Genomic DNA, 23,550 nt, shown 5'->3' with positions numbered 1-23,550 from the left:
GCAAAGATGTCCGGTTCTGTTTTTTTGTTTTCAATAAATAAAAATAGAATTGCATAGTTCCAACATCCATGAATATAAGGATGATCAAACAATGTTTATATTTATATTTTACAACAAATTGGAAACAGAAACGTGAAATAAAAAACTTATTTGGATTGTTTTCAAAATGTGCATACCATTTTAATAATAATATTTTCAAAAAATGATAAACAAGAAACGTAAGTGACTGTAAAATGCTTAGATTTTTTAATAAAATTTGAAAAAAAAAATAGAGATAAAAAAATGAAAGGAAAAAGACAAAGTGAATAGAAATGGGCTTTTGTTTTCTTTTTTTTTTTTTTGGTCGCCATTTTGTTCCCAAAGGCACAGAATATTTCAGAACAGATTCCGTTTCATCTTGTATCAAAATTAATTATTATGTTTCTTGTATTCTGTTTTGAATTTCGAGATAATTACATAAATGGTATAAATAATGTGTAACTTACTATAATACAAATCTTAATTTTTAAAAAAATATAATTGAATAATTTGAATCAAATCTATTTTAAGTGTAATGGTAGAAGTTTTTACCCTTCCAAATTTAGTTCATCTAATCAATATTTTTAGAATGTCCATTTTAATTTTGATTTTTTTAGTCGAAGTTTGTTAAATTGTTTATTTATAATTAGAAATAAAGAATAATTATATAAGTTAGTTGGAAGATACTTTTAATGGTTAGTTTTATTTTTTCAAGTCATATAAAATATTTTGATCAATGAAAAATAAACGTTTTTTTAATGATTTTTTAAGTATCAAAGTTTTCATTCTAACTCAAAAAATAATTCGACTGAGTAAGATATATATTCTTAATTAATGAGTAAGATATATATTCTTAATTAATAGGTTAGATGTTCAAATCCTCGCTTGAACTAAAAAATAATTATAGCAATTCAAATGCATTTCTTTTTTTTAATAATTGGGAGTTGAAACTTTACTCCTCCAAATGTGCGCACCCACACCAATTCCAAGGCACGTGCCTAAAAGACATCAAAAATTTATTTATATTAAAGTTATCGAAAATTCGAACTTGAGACATGCTGTCGTTTGGGGCATAATTCAAATGCATTTTGGATTCCTTTCATCTATATCTCTCATTCTCAATTTATAGACCAATTTTTTTTTCCACCATTTGATCTAATGATCTAATGTAAATACCCAAATTGCCTTTCTTTTTTTTTTTTGGAAAAATAAATTGCTTCTAGTATACATGTTTCTAACCTTTTTCCTCACCATTTGTAGCCATTTACACATTTGAAGCTTTAACCTTGATAAAAATCTCTTTAAAAAAAAAAAAGAAAGAAAAGCTCTTGTTTACAAATCTCCCTCCTAAACTCATTTTCTTTTTTATCCTCTGTGAGAGAAAAAATTTATTTGATCATTTTTACGAGTTCAAAAACCTGTAGATATAATATAAGAGTGACGTGTTTGTAAGAAATAAATTTTAGAACTAAAAACTATATCTAACCATTAAAAAAAACAACCAAAACATAGTTTAGCGAATACGAGACCTATTACATTCCCGATATCTAACTCCATATTGATTGAACTAAAAATGAGATTTTTTTTTCCCTTTTAAGTAGAACAGTAAAATGGGATTTCAGGCCATTACCATTTCTAATTAAATTAGGGAGATGTTGATATTTATATATATTCAAAAAGGAAAAAGAAAGTTTGGAACTTTGGAGAGTATGAAATGGCGAAAGGTGAGTGATGGAGAAAAGATTGAGCCTCAGCCATTTCAATTGGTAGCACTTTCCTTCAGTTTTTTATTTATTTGAAAAGCTTTCCTATAAACCAGGCAAAGGCTGATCCAGAGAAGACTGCTCACAGACCACCTTCCCCTTTCACTCTTTTCTACTTTGGAGGAACCACAAGCACACAACACACTGACCCAGAAACCAAGAATCGATTCCATCAATTTAACTAACACAAACCCAATTTACCCATTTCTTTTTTATCTTACTTCCTTCGTTATTACTCCAAGATTCTTCTTGATTTTGAAACTCCAGGCCTTCACAGACCCACAAAAATGGCGCTCAATATGGGGAGATGTGTTCTTAGATCTGGGTATGTTCTTATCCTCTCTCTCTCGCTCTCTTTTTAAACGTATACTCTTATATTGCATTAACGTGAGCTTTCAATTTAAGCTGTTGCTCTGCTTTTGCAATTGCCAAGTTTTCAAATGCATAGCCTACCCACTTCTCACGCCTTCGGTTTCGGATATTGCCTTCTAGTTCTTGTCTACCCTAGTCAATGATTGTCATTTCTGGTCTGATTTTTAATAATCTTTATTGTTTATAACTTGAGCTGCAACTGTCACAGTCCATTGTTCTTCTTTCTTCATTTGTGGGAGCTTTTTAGCTCGTTTGAAGGGTTTCTTCTGGAAGATGGATGAGGAGGGGCATAGTAATTTCTTTTGCTTTTTTTCTTTCTTTCTCTGAGTGATTGAAACATTGATTTCTTACCTGTGAAGGTAATAACTAGTGAGCTCAATTTGGTTTTCATTATGATTGTTGTTGTTTCTAAAGCATCTAACGAAAAGAATTAGACTTGTTCTGATGCTTAAGTATCCATTTCGGTGGCTTTAATTCTCTCCCAGATTACTTTGATTTGATTAATTGAATTTAAGTGGGAACCAATCGTTGTCGAATAGGCATATACTTCTGCAGCATATGTATAATTATCATTAAGTTTTTTTAATTGGTCTTGTCAGATTCCAGCTTATTTTCTTTGGTGAAGATAAGTGTTCTGAGGGAGCCCACCTCTCTTGATGCTATGCTCTTTGCTCGGCCGTGGCTCATATATTGTCGATTTCCCTATAAATTCTTCTGAAAGCCCATGTTTCATTTAATGTTTTTACCATTGGGTTTGGTTCAGGAAGAGTACTCCTTATGGAGAGCAAATGGTCCAAATATCTTTAGAACTCATTAAACCCAATAAACTTGGAAAGTTCTGAGGTTCTTGGTCATTGATCTTAGCAGAGAGTTTTCTATATATTAGCAAAATCATGAATCTTCATCATGTCTCACTTTTCTTTGAATGTTGAATTCATTGAGATCCAAGGCCTTGTCGAGCAGGAAACTTTTTTTTCTTCTTTTCTTCTTTTAGACTTAGTTGCTTATTCTTCACAGGTAAACGACATATTTCAAGTTTCAGCAACAAAGTACTCATAATTCAAGCTTTCTTCAAAACAGCTCATTAGTTTGTGATCAGCACAAACCTTCCTGATGCAAGCTTGATGGAACCCTCAAATGGAAGTAATGGTCCCATTAGCAACCCGAATTTGGCCTCGAAGCAGAGACTGCGATGGACGCATGATCTTCACAACCGATTTGTTAATGCAGTGGCACAACTTGGTGGTCCAGATCGTGAGTAAACTCGTTTCTCGTGGCTTTATGGTTTACCATCTTCTTCCTATCTGAACTCTAAAGATGAAAATATTCATGTTGATAATTGAAACTGTCGCATCTTTTACATGTCATAAACAATTCAATCATGTTAGCGTTTTGTTGACAAGTTGTGCAACTTTTCCTTTCCCATTCATATTAAAGAATGAAACTCTTAAGTGCAGAATTAAAAAAAAAAACATAAGATAAAAAGATATAGTGAATTGTATCCATCACACCATTGATCATTATGCAAATTTACACTGAGTGGGTGGTTTCCTACATAGATATTTTCCTTCTAGTAGAAACGTTCCATTAATCACACACAGTTAGTCAATCAAGGAGGTAGAAGCATATTTTTTAAAAATAGTATAAAGAATGGAAGAGTGAAACATGATAAACTGCAGTAAAATTGCAGATTGCGTAGATTATCTATAATTTCTGTGCCTACAAATGATATTTGACCATATTTATGTGCATTTTTCATCCCTTTGTTAGGTGCTACACCCAAAGGTGTTCTTAGAGTAATGGGTGTTCAAGGTTTAACAATATACCACGTCAAAAGCCATCTGCAGGTACTGTAATGTTGTACAAAATCAAGATTTTTTCTTCTTCTTATTCATACTTTATTTGGGTTTCTCACACTGCATGAGAGAGGATTATGTTAGCATGCATAAATTTTGTTCTCTAATTTATTTTTCTTCGATCCATCCAGAAATATCGACTTGCAAAATACCTTCCCGACTGCTCATCTGATGGTAGGTTAATCTAGTTCCCAATTGTTCTTTTTCTATGTTGAGTTACCATTATGATCTATGATAAACTCCTACTCTATGGCTGTATAAAATCTGTCTCCTGATGTTCACCAAGTGATTCACCCTTTTGTTGTATTGTTAATGCAAGGAAAAAAGGCTGACAAGAAGGATTCTAGTGACATTCTATCAAATATCGACAGCTCGTCGTAAGTAGATCTAATTGCTCTACACTTCTCATTCATTTCTTTTGTTGTATAGAAAGTTGATGTAATTATAATTCAGAAGCAGGCGCCCCCCTGTTTGATGGGCTAAACTCTCTATACTGTTCTCACCACCTGGTTAAAAGAACAAGATAGTGAAAGACAAAAACATACTAGTAATCATTTTATTTGTTCTTTGTATTTTCAGTGGAATGCAAATTACCGAAGCACTTAAGCTGCAGATGGAAGTCCAGAAGCGACTGCATGAACAATTAGAGGCAAGTTCTAGTTATTCTCTCTTTTTTGTGAAATTTAGTTGTAAATTTCTCTCTTCAAACTTGCTAATATGTATTGTAACTTGTGAGTTATAACAGGTGCAGAGACAGCTTCAGTTACGGATTGAGGCCCAAGGCAAGTACCTAAAGAAGATAATTGAAGAGCAACAAAAACTCAGTGGGGTTCTTTCAGGAGCTCCAGTTCCTTCTTCCTTTTCAGCTCCTGCTTCTGGTGACAACTGCCCAGAAACTGATAAAAACGACCCGCCAACACCTGCCCCAACATCTGAGTCCCCTCGCCAAGAGAAAGCGTCGAAGGAACGTGCCCAAGCCAAGAGTATATCTGTTGATGATTCTTCCTCGTCTCATCACGAACCATTGACGCCAGATTCCGGTTGCCATAGCTCCCCAAGTGAGAGCCCAAGGCCAGTGAAGAAACCAAGGCAGTGCAGGGATGGTGCATTTTCCAAATCAGAAATGATACTTGCACATCAGATACTGGAGTCAAGTTTAAACTCCACTTACAAGGAATCACACTCAGTTTTTCCAGCCGGGGAAAAGTTCGATCCTTCGTCTGGAATATCGATAGGGGATCAACACCGATTAGACTAAACCACAAGGTTGTCTTAGTTCAAGTGTTTCATGTTTTTACTATAAGTTATCTTCCACGGTTAGCTCTAGTTGTAGTTGTGTTAAGTCTTCACGTACTGTGGTGTATCATATCTCGGCACATAAATATTTTCCTGAGTAGGACCAATATTTGATGTACCATGACCGATCATGTCGACAATCGGAGTAGGACCGTTGTTTAAACTAGAGAATTTTTAGAGTTGAATTCGATCTTTGCGTTTGCTTTATAATAATGACCTTCCCCTTCTTGCATCCTTGCAACCCCAACCATTTAAATCCAATACATGTTCCATTCTTTTCTAATTGACTGATTTAAGTCGACAACCAAACCTTCAAAGACAGAAGAGACGGAAGATTTATGTTAAGTTTGTTCAATTCGTGCTACATGTCAATTAAGATTTCGAATGAAAACTTGAACCTGTTTGATCCAAACTAGAACGTAGACAGGGAGCATAGTACCAAATAGATCTTCACAGAATTCAAGTTCATGCCAAAATTTCGAATTTTACCTCCTTTTCCATTTAGTTCTAAGATACAACTGTTCTGCAATTTTTTTAAATTTGTAACAACTCCTAAATGAAGTAATGGATGAAACAAAATGATACAAACAACCGCACAGGTCAATTTACTGATAAGAATCTAAATGGTTACTGCCAACTTTGTTCTTTTTGTTGTTGGGAGGTGGGAGAGCTACTACAATTTAGTCTAAAGATACGATGGCCGCCATTTTACAATGTTGTGGGTATGGTACAGTGTAAATCATGAAGGGCCCTCTTCAACGGTTTACTCGCCTTAAAATGCAAAGCCGAAGGTGTCTACTAAGGGCTTCTAGTTTCTCGGTTTTCGACTTCTTCTGAGACGTTGCAGCTTTCTTCTTTTTCTTCTTTTTCTTGTCGTCTTTCGACAAATCTGATGGTTTTCCTTGTGTGTTTCGGAGAGGTGTTGGAAATGCTTCTAGAGTCTCCTGTAATCATTCAAAGGAATATCATGCATACAGAAAAAAGAACACTGGCAACTATCTATCTTTGAACTGGACACTGAACTCATTCTCCAACAAGGGACCAAAACCTAAAATTTACCGTGTGGATGTAATGCCACTGATATCTATTCTATTTCTAAGAAGCGGCTTTAGTCAGAAAACATGAGATAATAAATGGGTCCATGGATGATCATGACATGATTCAGTTTATCAGATGGGGGAGAGGACCTGAAATTTGTTTTTAGAAACTACACAAGCAGTAGAAGATTCTTCATCACTGCCCCCTAGAGAAGAGCATCTTCCCCAGCTTTCTCTATTCGAACTTGTATACGAGCAACATTCTTCAGTTTCACCATTTGGCTGGTCCTACAAATTGAAACTACAGACCCCAATTAAATTATGACAATTGGCAAGGCCTGCACTATTAACCCTTTTTAAGGTGCAGAGACGTTGTCTATAAACTGCAAAAGCTAGAATGGATACTGATTATAAAACATCAAAACCTAAACAAATAAGCTGTTTTTACTTTTTATTTAGAGATGGCATGGACAGCACCAACAAGATTTAAAGTTTAAGCCACTTTCTAAGTTTCAACAACGGTGAATTTAAGATCACCTGCAAATGTGATGGCTCATCACTGTTAATTGTGCAATGGTCATTAGGCGTGGAATCCTGCAACGCACATAATGAATGGACACATAACAACCGTTGAGCAATGGGAAAAGGAAAAATCGAAAGATGACCATTAAATTAAGACATACTATTTCAGTGACTGAAGGAATTTCAGAAATCAGTTCACCAACAAATTTTGTGGTTGGAACACTAGGAGCAGAAGATGAAGCAGCAGCATCATTTCCAGTAGAATGAAGACTCGAGATTATCTCGTATATTAGATTCTGGAAATCAACAGGTTGCAGATTGTGTGTTCAAGTACAAATAAACTAAACATGTTATTGATACAAAAAATAAAATAAAATTTATAAAGCTCCAAATACTTCGAAAACTCTGGTACTCTCCAAAATCTGCTTTCTTCTCAATCTCCCCTACTCCCTCTATCTATAACTAAACTCTAACAACTTACTAGCAAATTACTGATACAGTAATTAATATGTCACAAGTAATATTCTTAATGTTTTCCTACTAAAATTCGTAACAGTCTCAAATATGAAATAGCACTGCTCTAAGACATCAAGATGGAAACTTACCTCATCCATATCAGGCCCAATCTTCAAATCCCCTAAATCATAATATTTCTCAAGCTTACTTGCATGAGAAGCAGAAGATAACTGAGGAGGATGAAGAACATTATAGAAGAAAATAGAAACTGAGTCATAATAGAATTGTGGTCTGGATGAGTTATGATCCCCGTCAAACTTTATAATATTTTTATCCCCCTGCATGATAAAGAGAAATGAATCAGAAATGAGAAACTTTAAAGCTTTATATTTCAAAAGTGTGGTTATTTTAAAACTGGACAATACCGCATATGAATTATAGATGAGTTCCGAGTGATGAGGTTGTACGAACTTGTCCCAATTAGCATGCCCAAACAAAGCAGGAATGAAAGTTTTTGGAGTGACCTGGTGGCATTTAAAAAAAAATGGTTTCCATATGTATGTAAACGTACTGCAGCGAATAATCACATCATTCATGTTCAAGGTAGAGGCAATGTCAAACTTTTGCAGACAGTTCTTTCCAGTAAAATAATTGGAATTTTGCACAATTACAGGCAAATATACGTGAAGAAGCCAATCTAGAAAACTCAAACAGAATAACATGCCAGACAAACCTGCAAGCAGTTAAGATTCATGATATCAAACTTCGCCTTCTTCTCAATTACCCTCCGCATGTATTGAACAGCCATCTTTACCTGCCATATGAGTTTACATTATGTCATCATCCACTCAAACTCTTAGTGCTTGTTTTTTACAAGGAATACTCCAGAGCATTTTAATTAATGATATAAGATGCTATTACAACTAAAGTATGGAACAGCATCTTTGTATTGTTAAAAGAAAATTAATTTCAAGTTACAACAGAGTTGCTTAATCACATTGTTGGAATTGCTTGCTAAGTATTCATACTTCTTAGTTTAAAATATTTTTTACACAACACTAGCATGAACATATGAGTCTAAGTAGTTAATGGAAAAATTAGCAGCATCCAATGAAAAAGTATGTACTTGTGAACCTAGATGGTAAAACGTGGAATAAAGGAGAGGTTGTACCGTGAATTTAGGCAGTCGGATCTTGTATACATCAACTAGTTCCATCATTAGATCGTAAAGGTTAGAAAAGGCACTGTCAAGCACCATTCCAGCTACGGAAGGATCTTCAGCTCCATAAAGAAGACTGCATTGTATCACAGAAGGCTTCAGGTAATTGAATACTTCCTAGAAAATTTGAAATATCATAAATTCCAGTCAAGTAAAAAATCTTTAGATTACACCAGACTGTTGAATTATTAAACATTCATTGGACGTATTTTTCACAGAAGTACAAGAAATAGCAGCAACTGGAAAATATTAGGAAGAAGTGAACAGTAGGGTTTTTTAAGTGGGAAACATATTTCACTAACAGAATGAAATAACAAGGCAAGAGTCACCAAATCAAAAGAGTTACGGAAAGGTCTCAAATTGCCTACAAAAGGAGAGAGGGAATTGTTACACCAGACTCCATGTAGAACACTGCACAAGGAGGAAATTAACACACAGTCATCCCACATAGTTCCCTCATCTTTTTCCACTCCTAAGAAGACTCTTCCATTAAAAGTATTCCTAAAAAACCCTCAATTTCATGGAGGGTTGGAGGCTAGCATTAAAGTTCAAGAGAGTTTCTGTGCTCTCTTCCTTCAAAGGTTGATATCATCTTTGATGTAGAAATTAAAGCTCCAGCTTTGTTCCAAAAAAAAAAAAGGGAAATTAAAGCTTCAGTTCAAACAGATACCTTCCTAACCTCCTGTAATCCTCTCCAGGATGGTGCTTTCACCAAAATGCAGAATTGTTCGAGAACATGACCAACTATCCCTATTGGAGACTTGAACCCTTTTGCATCCCTGGTTATAGTAGCATCAAAGTAATGGCTACACTTCCTACCCTAAGGAAGATCTAGGTCGAATGGTTTCAACAAGTAAATTGAACCCCCCTCATTAAAATGGGAAAGGTGTTTGTTTTGTCAAAAGAAGGCCACATTTATTATTTCCACAAACAGCCAACACCGATCCAACACTCCAGGCCCTTTAAAGAGAACGGTAAGGATGACATACTTGGGACCAGGTTATGTCAACCTTTCTTGCTATGGATGATTCTAATTTGAAAAATACACAACCAGATAATCAAGGTCTCAAATTGGAGGGTTTAGCAGGCCAGCTTGAGTGGCCTAGGCTTTGCCTTTCTTGCATCAATAACTATTGGAAAGTAGTTGAAAGCTCTATCAAGCCTCCTTCGGTGAATTTCAAAACATCTAAAATTCATTAGTCATTAGCAACAACGAAAAAATAAATAAGAGTATGGATAACGTTTTCTCTCATGTTTGACCAAGTTTAATTTCCATAACTAAGGAGCACATCCACCAACATAAGGTCGTTAGTGGGTAAAAACTTCATCAATAGCATGAGGAGCTTTATTAAGTAGAAGGTTTCATTTTTAAAATAAACAATATTATGGGAAATGACATATAATTAACTTGAGAAAATTTGTAGAGTTTATACACATCTACTTTGCCCAAGTTCCCTCGAGATCCAACTCACCTCATCTACAAGTTTGAGCCACTAGTACATGGCAAATAAGATGCACAAAGTCATAACATGATCTAGCATGATTGCATCAACACATCATTTGTCAAAAATTACAGACAGAAAAGAAAAAGGACCTGCAGAACAAACTAAACTCAACACACCTAAAGAATTTTCACTTCATAGTTTCACTCTAAGATCAATTCCATGACAAATTAAAACATTGAGGCATACAATATAGTGATGATAGCATGCTGAAGAATATGACTCAACATACCTAGTTACAGCACCCATGGATCTTCCCCAGAGACCTATACGGGATACTTGTTTGTTGCTTCTTAAGTATGTCACCACAACCTTAAGGTCATCTCTCTTATGTCGTTGAAATCATATTTTAAAAGATATCAGATTCAGAACCTCAATTAACTGAAACAAAGATGTATAGTTAACGGATAAAGGTACCTCATGCCAACCAAGGCTGACATAATCTCCATCAGACAAGCCTGAACCCGAAAAATCAAGCGTGAAAACAGTAATATTTGATGGAAGTAGTATGACAGCAGCCTCATTAGCATCTGCTCTACATCCACTGAATAATTGTCCAAGTACAAACTTAGTTAAGAACGTCCCAAAAATTATATAGAATCATCACGAGGAGCAAAAATAGGAAAACTGAAATTGAACGTGTACAAAATAATTTATTTATTATTATTATTTTTTAAAGTAATAAAACAAGGAGATCGTCCAATGCAGAGAATGATCAGGAACCTTTTCCAACAGTATATTATTCCGCAAGGAGTATGTACCTGTTACCGTGGCAATATATGACACAAGGCAGAGGGGCATCTTCAGGACAAGGTGAAGGCAAATAATGACTGCATTGCAAGGTATGGCCCCTCGAATTTCTTAGCTGTATATTTGGTGAATATTGTTAATATACATTGACTAGAAATCAAAGTGAACAAAAAAAAAAATGATACTGAACAGGCAGCAACTTTTATAAAAATAACGGAAGAATTTGTCCATCCATACTTGCCTCCAAATCCTGTCGCTGATACGCTCTACCGGCGAGAGTGAAGTTTTTCTCCCATAAATATTGATCAGGGTTATAATCCGCCCTGTACAGCAAGAACATGAGATAGTCAAATAAATATTCTATAAATGGTAAAATCACAAGAAAAATAAGCAGCATGAAAAAACCCAAAAACAAGAAAAAACCAAGGCAAAAGTTGACAAAATTGAGTGATTCTGCGGCTCATGAGCCTCAGTAACAAACAAGATCTCAACTGCAGAATTGTGCTCACAAAGCCACATAACATAACATCCCAGTCAAAAAAAGACCAAAACAAATTTAAAGTCGGGCGGAACGAAAATTGTGTAGCTCGAAATAACAGCTCAGTAGCACAACAAATCGTGAAAAAGGAGCGAAAACTCGGCGAAGCGAGACGGCATAGCAGAAAGAATACCTAGGCGGCCGAATTACAAAATTGATGAACTGATCAATCATGTTGATTCCGAAAATCCCCGACGGCTACTCCGCCTCATAGGGATAGAAAACCCAAGTCACAATTTCAGTTCACCATTCTTCAAAAAGAAGCCCAGCAAGCATCTCAAGCACCAAAAACTCGAACGCCGCAAAAATTCTCAACTCGATCTCCACCTCCACCCACCGTCATAACCAACAATACAATAACAAAATCACAAATACATTACTCGGTAGTAAGCATATCCAGATCCAGAGTCATCGGCAGAAGGCAAGGAAAAAACCAAGAGATACGGCTCCAAAAACAGCAGCAAACACTAACAGAGGCAATCCAGCTCCAACAAGTGGCCCCTCGACGTGATAATTCCTTTGACGCCGCTGTTTCTCGTCCAGAGTTTCACAATCATTGAAAAGTCTCGTTGGAGTGATTCCCAGATGCTTAAACCTGGCCAATCGCCTGCCTTCCCGAGAATCGTATGGTCTACATAAGAGGGGAAATTGAGGAAAATGGAGAGATTATTGGCTGAAATGCTTGTTAATTGCTCGGTAATGGAAGTATTTCGAGACAATTATCCAACATTCTTAGAGCATTGCGGTGCTGTCTGCCGTGCCGCCTAACGATTTTCCTAAATCAGTTCCCTTTAAGAAAGTGGATACTCTTTTACATACAAACTACCAAAATTTATTTTGATCATAGATTAATAAAATTAAGACTTTTAAAGACAAAAATAATATATGTATTGAATACCAAAACAAAATGAGTAAGAAAGTTGAAATTTTAATATTCATATAAAATGGTTAATATTCTTTTTTTTTTCCCTATTCCTCCAATATTGGATCTTTTACAATATCTAATAAAAAGGTCTCTAACATGTTGTGATAATTTATATATATATATTTTTACTCTAACATATGGGATAGAAATTTGAACTTACAACCTCTAGTCGAAGTTATAATTGAGAGCATAACAACAATACACTTACATATTATTTTTTTCTTTTTTTTTATAGTAATTTTGAGTATATGTCAAATCATACGTTATATATATATATATTAAGTAGACACTTTCGTAATTTGAAATTATAATTTAATGTTTAAATACTAGTGTAGTTATTAATTCATTTTTGTATTTCTACTCTTAAAATTTCCATTTTAGTTTCTGTATTTTTAAGTTTTGTCCATTTTAGTTTCTATACTTTCAAAATATTTGTTTTAGTTTATGTAATTTATAAAACTAATCACATTGGTCTTATTTGTAAAATTTTAACACAAATTTTATACTTAATAAAAATTATTTAGTACAAATTTATGTCTACATTTTAAAATTTTTAACAAGTGAGTTTCATGCTAAAATTTTGATAAAAACAAATTAGATGAAATTGAAAATTAAGGGACCATAATGGTCGCTTTTTAAAGTATGGAGATTAAAACAAATTTTTGGAAACATAGACTAAAAATGAACAAAAATTGAGAGTATAGAAACTAAAATAGACATTTTGAAAATATAGAGACCAATATGAACTAGATTCGAAGTACTGGAACTAAAATAGTATTTAGTGTGCTAATAACATGAGTGTAAATAAGTTTTTTTAGTATGTATTTATTGATCTTGATTACTACTTTGAAATTTTGATCATATAATTAGACACTAATTAATACTAGATTGCTTTAATATTATGCTAGTTTTCAATTTTAATAAAGTCAACTCCCAACCAGACCATTATGGATAATAACTTGCTGTAGACTTTTTCAATTTTGGATACACAACTAATAATAAATCCGATTCATTTATTAAAATTTTAAAAAATAATAATAGGGGACTGTATTTTGCCACTTTTGAATTGCTTTTAAAAGTGGGGGAAAAGGTACTTTTTTTTCCTAATTAATTAGCATACGAATTCTTTAAATTTAATTGATATTTGTCAGTTGAGTTATTCTGGTTTGAAGTTAATATATTTTTAGTTTAAAACTTTAAATATTATTTGGGTTACACTCTTGCTTTTGATTCATTTTGATCAATATATTTTTAAAATATCTACTTGGTTTATGTATTTCTAACTTTGTTTCGTTTCGTTTTAGTTCTTGTAATTTCGAAATATCAATTTTGATCCATATACTTTGAAAAGATTACTATTTCTGTCATTTCAATTTCATTTTTATCTCATTTACTTCCAACGCAACTTTAGCATAGATGTTTCTCTCATTAGAATTAGATTTATTTGAACTGTAGTCATAAATTTGTGTTAAATAATTTCTATTATATGTATAAAATTTGTGAAAAAATTTTGTAAATAGAAATCAAAATGATCACCTTTAAAAATTAGATCATAACGAACCAAATTAAAAAACACAGATGAAATAGTATTTAACTTATATATGTATATTCTGACTTTTAAGAAAGAATGAGATACAAAAAGGGATAAAGTTAATATTTTGTTTGTGCTCCAGAGAGATTAATGGGTGCAAATTTTTTCTTGGAATGGTGCAAATTGCAATTGAAACCCTGACTTACTTTCTCTTTTCCTTAAGATTTTTTTTTGAGAAAAATAGAAATGATGGTCAACTACCTACCTTAATTCGATGTCAATTATCGCTGAGTTATGTTCACTTTCACATTAAAATCCTAACTTTACTATTTAAACTGTTGTTTAAAAAATTTTATAACAACCTTTTTATTGTGTTAAAATGTGACATGTGAGAAAGAATTAGATAAAAAGAGGCATTTTCATATTTGAATGGCTAAAGGACATTTCTTTAGGTTACAACTTTTATTTTTTATACTAAGATACCTTACATACCACATAAAGTTTTTTTTTTGTTTTTTATAGACATAAAGTTTTTCTTTTTTGTTTTTGAAAAATAGACATAAAGTTGTTTGTACATAAAAGCCACTTTAAATTACCACATCAACTTTTACCATTTTATATTATAATAACTAAAATATACATGGTTTATGTGGATTTGATTCCAATCATTTTGATACTAATTTTGATTCTAGGGATCATTTTACTTTCAACTTTGGTTCATAGTTTATATACTTTTAAAATGTAACCATTTTGATGTATTCATTTTTATTTTTATCTCATTTTTTCATCATAATTTTTAGCGTTACACTTTGTCGCTAAAAAATTCTTTAAACGAAACCATAAATTTGTATTAAATAATTTCGATTGTATATAAAATTTGTGTTAACATTTTACAAATCAAGATTAAATTAATCAATTTTTAAAAGTAAATAGACCAAAATGAATGTTTTAAAAATACAAGAAACAAAATGAACCAACCAAAGTCAAAAAGAAGAACCAAAATAGCACTATACTTTTAACTAATTTTATAAGCTGCTATTAGTATAATAATAATAAATAAATAAATAAATAAACAAAAAGTACTTTCAGAGTAGCATTTTAAATATTGAACACTTATTATACAATCATGTTAAAATACTTCACTTAACAATAATATCCTCCAAGAGCAGTTTAACAAGTTCTTAATTACTGCTGAGCGAACAAGCACTTTTTAACTATCAAAGAAAAAACCATTCAAAATCAAAACACACTGTTGATGTATGAAGATGCTTTCTAATTCCGACACAAAGAATCCTGACTTAAGAGGAAAAAGTTAAATGGTAAAACTTTTCGGTGCTAAATATGCACAAGGCCGACCAGTCGAATTTTTGTCAAACCCACCAGGGAAAAATTCTATAGATAGAACTCTAGAAAAACTTTTAAGACGTTCTATGAACTGTTATTTGGTTTTACTATGCCATGAAGCTTCCACCCACCTAGTCCTGCCAAAGCAAATGCCTGAATATGTAGATCACAAGGTAAAGATCAGCACAGCAACCGCAAAAGATTTTATCAAAATTTACTTGGCATTATAGTGAAAGCATCTACAGGCAATATTTGTTATAATGGACAAAACATGTGATCCTGACCATCTAATAGGATCTTCAGACAAAAGAAGAGAAGAAAGAAGGGAAGCAATAAATAGGAGGATTCCGTCTACTTCTTCTGAAAAAAAGCATGAGAAGATATATGGGTTCCATAAACCCTTGAAACGCACCTAATATTTGTAAGGTTTAAGTAATTTTTCTGTTCTCTAATTTTGATTTTGGTTCATTTTAGTACATGTACTTTCAAAATGTCTATTTTAGTAGATTTACTTTTAACATTTGTTTATTTTAGTATATGTATTTTTAAAATGTTTATTTTGGTCCCTGTATTTTTTAAAAGTGATCATTTTGGTCCTTTCATTTTCATTTTCATCTCATCATTCTTTCGATCATAATTCTAATATGACAATTCACTCACTAAATTTTTTCAAATATAGTCGTAAATTTTTATTGAAGAGTTTTTATTGGGTATAAATTTTGTGTTAAAATTTGGCAAACATAGACAAAATTGGTCACTTTTTAAAAGTATATGAACTAAAATGAACATTTTAAAAATACAAGAACTAAAATGAACAAAAGTTGGGAGTATAGGGACCAAAATGAATGTTTTGAGAGTACAAGGATAAAATGAACTAAAACCAAAAGTATGGGGACCACAATAGTATTAAACCTATTTTTAACCATAACTTGGTGATATTTAAGCTATTTTCAACAACCTAGTGCAACTGGAAAAATTATTGAATGCTACTCCCTATTAGATAGAGATCCCCTGCTAACCACTTAAAATATAGATTCGAGATAATTTTATAGTTTCTCTCTCATAAATTCAACGGAGTAAAACTGTCAACTATATTGTAGCAGCATCCTCCAATAATTTCTTCTGCAACTGAGAGTTCAGATGAATGTACTAAAAACTAAGGCACTTGCTATTAGTGATCAAGATCTTTTCATCATGTCGCTCATTAATGTATGACTACCACCACCTAATTGAACCAAAGTTATGCTCTAATATAATATTCCTCATAGGACTCAGCATCAGATATGAAAATGCATTTTCTGAATAGTTGCATGTAGAAACCTTTTAATCCAATGAAGATGTTATGGGTTCAAATCTGCCCAAGATACAGAGAAAATTTCATTTTCGGGATATAAGAATAAAGTATTGAGTATCCAAATTGTTTCTAGAAAAAAAAAAAGAGAAAAGTTGTTAGTCTGCCTCTAAGTTAACTGAGGAATAAACAATGTGAAACCTCAACAAACATGCACTTATATTCCTACCGTATGTACACATACAATAATCATAATACATGTCTACTCAGTCATGCATAAAGGTCAAAAATTGAAATTCATCATATCAATCAGAAGGATTAAGTAGCCTGACCTCGTCCCATGATTTTCCTGAAGCCTCAAGCAAAGCAGCATTGCATGTCTTCAGTTCAATGGAGGAGCCACTAAACATTGAGGCTGCCTCTTCCCACCCTCTATTATGTCCCATACACCTGCACAAAAATCACTGCTGCCTTACCATTTCCCCCTATTTATGTCACGGTCCATATCAAATTATTACTTCACAATTCCTTGCTTGAAACCATTATGCAACATGTTGGCCATTTGACACAAATAATGTCGATTATGTGGGAAGAGTTTTACACTAAATTTCATAATAGTAGATATCTGACTCCAAAATGGAATGAGTTATGACATGAGAGGAGACTAAAACATGTAGTATTGCATGGTTTATACAAGAGCAACAGATGATCCATGAATGAAGTATAGTAAAAATGTTGCGCAAGTACCATGTGGGATCAACTCGTTTCACCTTGGTTATATGACCTAACCTATTTGAAAAGTATCCACTAGTAACCAATAAACAAAAAAGCTCTCAAAACTAATGATGCTATTGGCAAACAGTTCCCCTTCGTTCTCTGTACTTGCTCTTTTGCTAGTGAAACTGTTTGTCCCAACCAATGAATATGTGTGTACTTTTTCATATCTAGAATCAGTAAGACTTACATGACTGTAATTATCTCATTCCGCGAATAATTACAGATAACCTGTTGAAGGTGCTCCGCAGTCTGACCATCCATGGCAGCAATGGAATAAAAACTGGAAATGAGATGCACCTCTGCTTCAGAAAAACTGCTAACTTCATTCTGCATTATCTTAAGCGTTTCTCTGGTTCGCTTGGCGTCACTGCTCCAGTAAATTCAAGTCGAAACCCAAACGCTAGACAGTTAGATTCTTTAATTTTTGTCCTGAATACCCTACTTTAGTACAAAGAATTGAAGAGAAGTGATTAATGGAAATGTGAGAAACCTCACGAGAACAAAAATCATACCTATAATCATGTACTGGGCGCATTGTAAGTTCTAACAGGGTTGTTTGAATGAGGGAGAGAAAAAGAAATCATGAAAGTGTACAACCAGTTGAAGGAAAACCTAACCTGGATAAAATAAGTTCAGGGATCCAATTCAATTCTTGGAGTTTACGAGCAATTTTAATAGCATCAGCCTTTCCATCTTTACTCAATGGGCGATCATGATCTGGCGAACAATAATTTAAAAAAAAAAAAAAAAACTAATTGATTCTTGACCTTGACAGAAACATAATAAACTGAAATGAAATTGCACGTGAAAGAGTATCAGATAGTGCAAGTTATTCGTGGCTGTGTATACAGTCCAATAATACGAGAGATTTGAAAATGCCACCTCGTAGTGAGAGCTTTTGCCACGAACTCCTGGCATGACGAAGCAGAATAAGGCGACGAGCAACTGATTCCGATTGGGAGTCAGCTTCCTCGGTCGCCGCTTGGCCTTCCGCCGTCTGTATAACTGCAGATGGCCATTGAATAGGGTTTCTTCCCCTCGAGGAGAAGCTCGAATGTTGAATTCTAAAGAATTGTGGATGTTGTTGTATATGATTACAGCAAAATGATCCGTTCATTGTACAGAATCTTTCAATTAGTTATATGAAGTGCTTTCAACCTGAGGCGACAGGGCCGATTGAGGTCGGAGAAGCGACGGCGAACTTGAAGCTTGAAACAGTACTGGTGATCGGTTCCGTTGTCGAATCTCCCTAATGGAATGCCTCCAGCGGCCTATTTGGGTTGCTGTACTGGTACTGCCATGCTTAAGTTCTCCAAGAAAATAAAATGGAATTCATATTCGAACTTGCAGGCGTAGCAGCAGACGACGAGTAGATAAGGCTTATGGTATTTTTTGTCTGCCATTTCTATTTTTTAACACCCGGATTTAGCTCAAATCTGTTTATCGAGTGGATCTAACTTATAAACGGTTGATCTGACATATATGCTAATTATCTAGATTAGGCTGATTTGGACGGATAATGAAAATTTTATTATTCATTATAATATTATTTTGGTACATCACATATGGTTACTTTTAAATTATCCTGAACTATGTAATTTTTTATTTTAGTTTTTTATCTTTAAAAAATAATCATTTTAATTTATATTTGTAAAATTTTAACACAAATTCAATATCAAATCTAAACTATATTAATATAAAGTAATAGTTATATTTCAAGAAATATAACGTTGAAATTGTAATAGAAAAATTTTAGTTAAAAATTAAATTAAGAAACCAAAATCATAATTTTTTTTTAAATTTTAGAGATCAAAATAGTATTTTAACAAAAACTTCTTAGCAATTAAATATACTGAGTGGAACTGCCCAAGACTTGGATAACCATAGAATCATAGACTCGGTCATTGTTTTTCTTTAAACCCCGCATTTATCCTTATTATATTAAAAATTATCAATTAATTAGATATATAAAATGCTAAAATCAATTAAAAATAATTTTTTATCGAATCAAAATTTTAAAATATTGTGAAAATGTCGAAGTCTCAATCTCATGGAAACATCAATAAAATATCGATGTTGAAATATATTTATGTAAGAGTTAGAGAAATTAAAAAATCGTAAAATTTTTTTAAATTTACGAATAAATATTTTCCTATTTATAAACAAATACTAATATTTGGTATATATTAGTAATATTTTGTTGATATTTTTTCACATTTCATCGATTTTTTTGTGATATATGGAAATATCGACGTATTGACGGATATTTATTTATTTATTTAGTACAACATATCGACATATATTTAATATAATGAATTGAACACGAAAGATGAAGGAGTCAAATTTAAATGATGTACCCGTAAGATTTCACGTGGCAACCCATGTAAAACAATAATATTTAACCTTTTATCAATAAAATTAACAAATTGTTTATGACAGGACCTAGTTGATAAATTTTAACCCATCAAAGATAAATGTGGTATGTGAGAATTTTAAAAACTTAAAAAGAGTTACTGAAAAACGATTATGGACAAGTGTGTATATTTTTCGTTTTTTTTTTTAAGTTTCAATTTAGTTTTGTTTTGTATTTTAAGTTCGAGAGTGGCAATTTTGTAATTTCAGTTTAAAGAAGTGCCAATTTGCAAATTTATTCATCAATTCCCTTCATTTTTCTTTTATCGTAGGGGAGCACATGCGATTTCCCTTTTGATTCTCTACGCGTTACGCAACAGCGGTCGTGAAGTTAATTCGTTGTTCATCGTCGACGGTCGTCCAATAGCCTCTTCAGACGGCAAAATCGACTCCATTCGTTGCCCAATTTCCTCCCCAACCCCAAGCTTGTTACTCTCCGCCGTCTCCCGCTCAATGATCTAACTTCCCCTCTCACAATCTCACTCGTTGATTACCTTTCTAACGCACCGGAGCAACGATCAATTCTGCCGCGCTCCGACCATAAGCTTTTTGCGCCTCTCACTTCGAACCGCGCTTAACTTTGTTTCCTCGAGGTACGATCAGGTTTCTCCATGGCTATCTCCGTTTTTGATGTTTGTTATTTCCGCGGCAGGGGATGTTCTTTAAATTAGGTAGGATCTAATGTAGAGGCATGGACCGTCTGATTGGTTAATTGGTGTCTCTTCTTGTTTCGAATCTAATTAGAAGCAACGATTTTATATTCTAGGTTTTAATTTGCGTTATATTGATGTATTTTCTGATGTATGATGCTTCATCGGAGGTTTTGGTGTGATTTTTCCTTCTATTCACCCCCTATCCTTGCCGGTGGTTCATGTATTAAGTGTATAATGTACTTGTTGTTCTTATGGCTTCGTCAGTTTTGATGAATTCGGAGAGTGCCTAATTCACGGAAGAAAGTTCTCTTTGTAAGGTCTTTTGACCATTGCGTTTTCTTTATCAGCATTCAGTGGTTGGTGTGGTGTAGCTCAAGTGTTCCATAAAATGATCCATTTTAGAGTGGACGAGTTTCAAATTTCTTTATAAATTTGTTAATACTACTAGCTCCGATGAATTAGAATGAATTTAACTGAACAATTTTTTATACATGGTCTAGATTGTCATTCTCTTCTAATACTTGGGGACTGTTTTTATGCTATCCCGTAATTGGACGTTCTTTATTGTTTATTTGATAATCAAAGTTTTTATCTGCTCTTTAGTCGGGAATTGTTCCTGTTGAGCTGTACATGTAATTTTTGGTGCTCTTCTATTTTTTTGTTCTATTAGTTGGTTTGATGGTGGGTTCTCATCGAATCCACATTGTAACTCCCTCCTTTCTTAGTTAGAAGTCTTAAGTTCTCATAAAATATTGGTATGGAAAGTGGAATTGACTCTTTGCATTGATTCTAATTCTCTATGTTGTTGTAGAATAAACTGATGTACGTTGGAAGGTTTTTTTAATCAGATTTTATGACGAACTCTATTAGATTTTACACTTCTGGATTCAGAACTGCGGTCTGATATAATTTCTGTCATTATTTTATCGTCTGGGATTTATTAATGGGTTTTACATTTGATCCGAATTCTTTTGAGGTCAAACCTTTGCATGTTATGAACATTTTAAAAATTAAATACTGAATGTTTAAGGTCAATTTTTCCATTTTGATTTCTTACATTGGCAATATAATATGCTCTATTGCTTTGGATGTAATTGGCGGATATATTATAAGTGTGACCATCATTTATTATTGTTTATATGCCTTGAAAATTTGACAAACTACTGTACCATTTGACCCCTATCTAGGCATCTCTATTTCTCAGAATAATGTCACATTTCCCTCTTAGTTGAAAACATTTCTCCCCTTAATCACAAAAATGAGAGGAAAAGAGTATATAATGCTTGTGGGGGATCGTGTGGTGAGAATGAGAGAGAGTAGTAAGATGGATCCGATCAGAGAGAAAAAAGGGGTGTATAATGAGACATTTTGATTATGTCAGATCAAAAGATTCTTATTGTGTAAGTAAATCATTACAGGGAGGGGGCCTTCTCGTCCCTTGGCCCTTAGCATGTTCCTTATAAATAGAATTTACATATATATGTTGTTTCTTATAAAAAAAAGTTTTAATATACATATATCTGTTTACTATATATAAGAGGCAGTTTGATGAGATTTTATTGCCTACTAGAATTGTCTTGAATGAGAGAGTTATGCTGTTTGAGAATGAGAGTACATATAAGGGTCACGTCATTGATTGTATATCTGTAAAGGATGTAAAAAAGGGCAATCACCCTTCTGTTAGCAGGCTAGCAGCCATTCTCCATTCCGGTGATTGGTTGACTACCATCCTTTGTTTGTTCCCTTCAATTTTCTTTTCTTCACTTACTGAATCAGCCTGAGCTTTCTAATGCTAATTTTTGTTTCTGTTTTCCTTTTTCTATCTATTAATTTTTGTAGGTCTTGTTTGTTTCATTGTCCTTCTAAATATTTGGCATTATTTATTTCCCTCGGTTTATTGTTCTGGAAGTTTGAAGTATTGCTATTGTTTTTCCCATCACATTTTCTTCTTTCATGTAACTATTTCATTATCTATGTTAAAATAAATAGAACAGCTTCTTATTTATTAGCTAAGGGCAGTCTAAGTTGACCCCTACTAAGTAATGACTTCAATACATCCTCTAAAACTTTCAAGCCACGAGTGTTTGTTGTATTTTACACGAAAGAGAGCAAGATGATTCTCAGTGATGATGGAATTCAGAATGTTCATGACTGTATCTTCAAGTTGGTGTTCTCTGTTCGGATTTTTGGATGAAATAGTTGTGCTATTTTATTTTGGATTTGTTTGTTGTGATGGTAAAAGTTAATGCTTTGAAGTATTATTCAAAAGAAGATACATGGCTCGCTATAATGATTCTATTTGATGTCAAATGTTTTCGCCTGCATCTCGAACCTCAGCACGACATACTTTATTGCCTTATGTGCCCTCCTATGCCATATGTGATATGTGTAATCAGGACTCAATTTTCTTACCAATGGCTAGTAGTGATACACTGATACTTATGTTCTGCTCTCGACCTCTGCAATAATGACTAATTTTCTGTTCCTTTGTGCTTTTAATCTTTTGCATAGCATTTGCGGCAAGAATAACAACCTTCCAGCCATGTCTCGGATTGACGATCTACCATATTCTAGGCCACAGAAGCAGAAAGCTTCACACCAGAAAGCTTCCACAGCATCTCATTTACAAGGGAAAGAAATCGATCGAGTAAAGGGGTCTTTTCCAGCACAAACAGTACAAAAATCCTCCAAAAGAAGTTTGAAGAATGAACCATCAGTAGCATTTCAGCAGCCAGAAAGATCAAATTCGGATTCTTTGCCAGATTCTTCTGCATCTGGGAACGAGTACCGAGCCTTGAGAAGAAAATATTTGCTCCTGGAGGAAGAGAGTTTTGCTTTGGGATCAGAACTGAAAGAAGTGGAAGATGAGGTAAAGACCCTTGAAGAAGAGAAGCTCGGTCTCTTGGATGAACTCCTTGTTTTAGAAGGACTGATCGATCGTTCAGAGTTGCAGCCGCCCACCCAGCCACATTTACCACAACTTTAGCTTCTTCCAAATTTCTGGCTGCTTTTTGTGACAGAAGACCTGGAAAAACTTGTATAGTTTTTATAGAGCTGCTATGGACATGAGAAAAAGTGTTTAACCTTCAACCATAGTAGGTTGGAGGTTAACAAGACAAGAAATGAAGCTTCCGAAGTTAACCATAGTATATTCTTTTTCCATTTCCCATCCCCTCTCTCTAAACAATACCATTTCTGTATTCTTAAATTTTATGATTAAATGGATTAATTTCCATAATCTATTGGCTTGAGGTAGAATTGTGGTTCGTAGAAGTAGTTGTTGCTTTG

General features: G+C 33.6%; 4 protein-coding genes across 6 annotated transcripts; 2 read left to right on the top strand and 2 right to left on the bottom strand.

Annotated features, from left to right (window-relative positions):
* The first annotated feature begins 1,705 nt into the window (after positions 1–1,705).
* Positions 1,706–5,537, top strand: LOC111005303 (myb-like HTH transcriptional regulator family protein). 2 transcript variants are annotated; one of them, XM_022276758.2, is made up of 7 exons: positions 1,706–2,106; positions 3,234–3,407; positions 3,924–4,000; positions 4,141–4,183; positions 4,329–4,386; positions 4,589–4,658; positions 4,755–5,537. In XM_022276758.2, exons 2-7 carry the CDS (start codon positions 3,278–3,280, stop codon positions 5,265–5,267), a joined length of 891 nt encoding a protein of 296 aa, XP_022132450.1. In that variant the 5' UTR covers positions 1,706–2,106; positions 3,234–3,277; the 3' UTR covers positions 5,268–5,537. The 2 variants fall into 2 exon arrangements, with proteins under 2 accessions (XP_022132450.1, XP_022132449.1); XM_022276757.2 differs by having other exon boundaries at positions 3,171–3,407.
* Positions 5,538–5,769: 232 nt separating this feature from the next.
* On the bottom strand, positions 5,770–12,129 carry LOC111005641 (alpha/beta-Hydrolases superfamily protein). Of its 2 annotated transcripts, XM_022277223.2 has the most exons (13): positions 11,463–12,126; positions 11,033–11,114; positions 10,803–10,906; positions 10,459–10,585; positions 10,274–10,368; positions 8,492–8,615; positions 8,054–8,134; positions 7,746–7,844; positions 7,470–7,658; positions 7,026–7,160; positions 6,880–6,936; positions 6,493–6,630; positions 5,770–6,249 (listed from the first exon to the last, which is right to left on the bottom strand). In XM_022277223.2, exons 1-13 carry the CDS (start codon positions 11,501–11,503, stop codon positions 6,061–6,063), a joined length of 1,461 nt encoding a protein of 486 aa, XP_022132915.1. In that variant the 5' UTR covers positions 11,504–12,126; the 3' UTR covers positions 5,770–6,060. The 2 variants fall into 2 exon arrangements, with proteins under 2 accessions (XP_022132915.1, XP_087978916.1); XM_088122790.1 differs by lacking the exon at positions 6,493–6,630 and having other exon boundaries at positions 11,463–12,129.
* Positions 12,130–14,876: 2,747 nt separating this feature from the next.
* LOC111005263 (Phosphoglycerate mutase family protein) lies at positions 14,877–18,630 on the bottom strand. Its single transcript, XM_022276700.2, has 5 exons — positions 18,080–18,630; positions 17,815–17,914; positions 17,385–17,564; positions 16,753–16,870; positions 14,877–15,282 (listed from the first exon to the last, which is right to left on the bottom strand). The coding sequence occupies exons 1-5, from the start codon at positions 18,312–18,314 to the stop codon at positions 15,214–15,216; spliced, it is 702 nt and encodes a 233-aa protein (XP_022132392.1). The 5' UTR covers positions 18,315–18,630; the 3' UTR covers positions 14,877–15,213.
* A 1,230-nt stretch (positions 18,631–19,860) lies between these two features.
* LOC148213431 (uncharacterized) lies at positions 19,861–23,500 on the top strand. Its single transcript, XM_088125479.1, has 2 exons — positions 19,861–20,202; positions 22,774–23,500. The coding sequence occupies exon 2, from the start codon at positions 22,805–22,807 to the stop codon at positions 23,246–23,248; it is 444 nt and encodes a 147-aa protein (XP_087981605.1). The 5' UTR covers positions 19,861–20,202; positions 22,774–22,804; the 3' UTR covers positions 23,249–23,500.
* Positions 23,501–23,550: the final 50 nt, after the last annotated feature.

The sequence above is a fragment of the Momordica charantia genome (assembly GCF_013281855.1).
Source record: "Momordica charantia cultivar OHB3-1 chromosome 1 unlocalized genomic scaffold, Mcharantia_2.0 BLBB01000001.1, whole genome shotgun sequence".
Lineage (NCBI taxonomy): Eukaryota > Viridiplantae > Streptophyta > Magnoliopsida > Cucurbitales > Cucurbitaceae > Momordica > Momordica charantia.
This window is presented reverse-complemented; position numbering and strand designations above follow the sequence as displayed.

Coding starts and splice junctions, on each gene's coding strand:
- LOC111005303 (XM_022276758.2), top strand. CDS start 3,278: ATGGAACCCTCAAATGGAAGTAATGGTCCCATTAGCAACCCGAATTTG. Junction 3,408..3,923: donor ACAACTTGGTGGTCCAGATC/GTGAGTAAACTC, acceptor TCCCTTTGTTAG/GTGCTACACCCAAAGGTGTT. Junction 4,659..4,754: donor GACTGCATGAACAATTAGAG/GCAAGTTCTAGT, acceptor GAGTTATAACAG/GTGCAGAGACAGCTTCAGTT.
- LOC111005263 (XM_022276700.2), bottom strand. CDS start 18,314: ATGAACGGATCATTTTGCTGTAATCATATACAACAACATCCACAATTC. Junction 17,915..18,079: donor GCAAAAGCTCTCACTACGAG/GTGGCATTTTCA, acceptor ATTGTTCGCCAG/ATCATGATCGCCCATTGAGT. Junction 17,565..17,814: donor CCTGAACTTATTTTATCCAG/GTTAGGTTTTCC, acceptor TTACTGGAGCAG/TGACGCCAAGCGAACCAGAG.
- LOC148213431 (XM_088125479.1), top strand. CDS start 22,805: ATGTCTCGGATTGACGATCTACCATATTCTAGGCCACAGAAGCAGAAA.
- LOC111005641 (XM_022277223.2), bottom strand. CDS start 11,503: ATGATTGATCAGTTCATCAATTTTGTAATTCGGCCGCCTAG. Junction 8,616..10,273: donor TCCATGGGTGCTGTAACTAG/GTATGTTGAGTC, acceptor GATACAATGCAG/TCTTCTTTATGGAGCTGAAG. Junction 8,135..8,491: donor TCCGACTGCCTAAATTCACG/GTACAACCTCTC, acceptor CTCATATGGCAG/GTAAAGATGGCTGTTCAATA.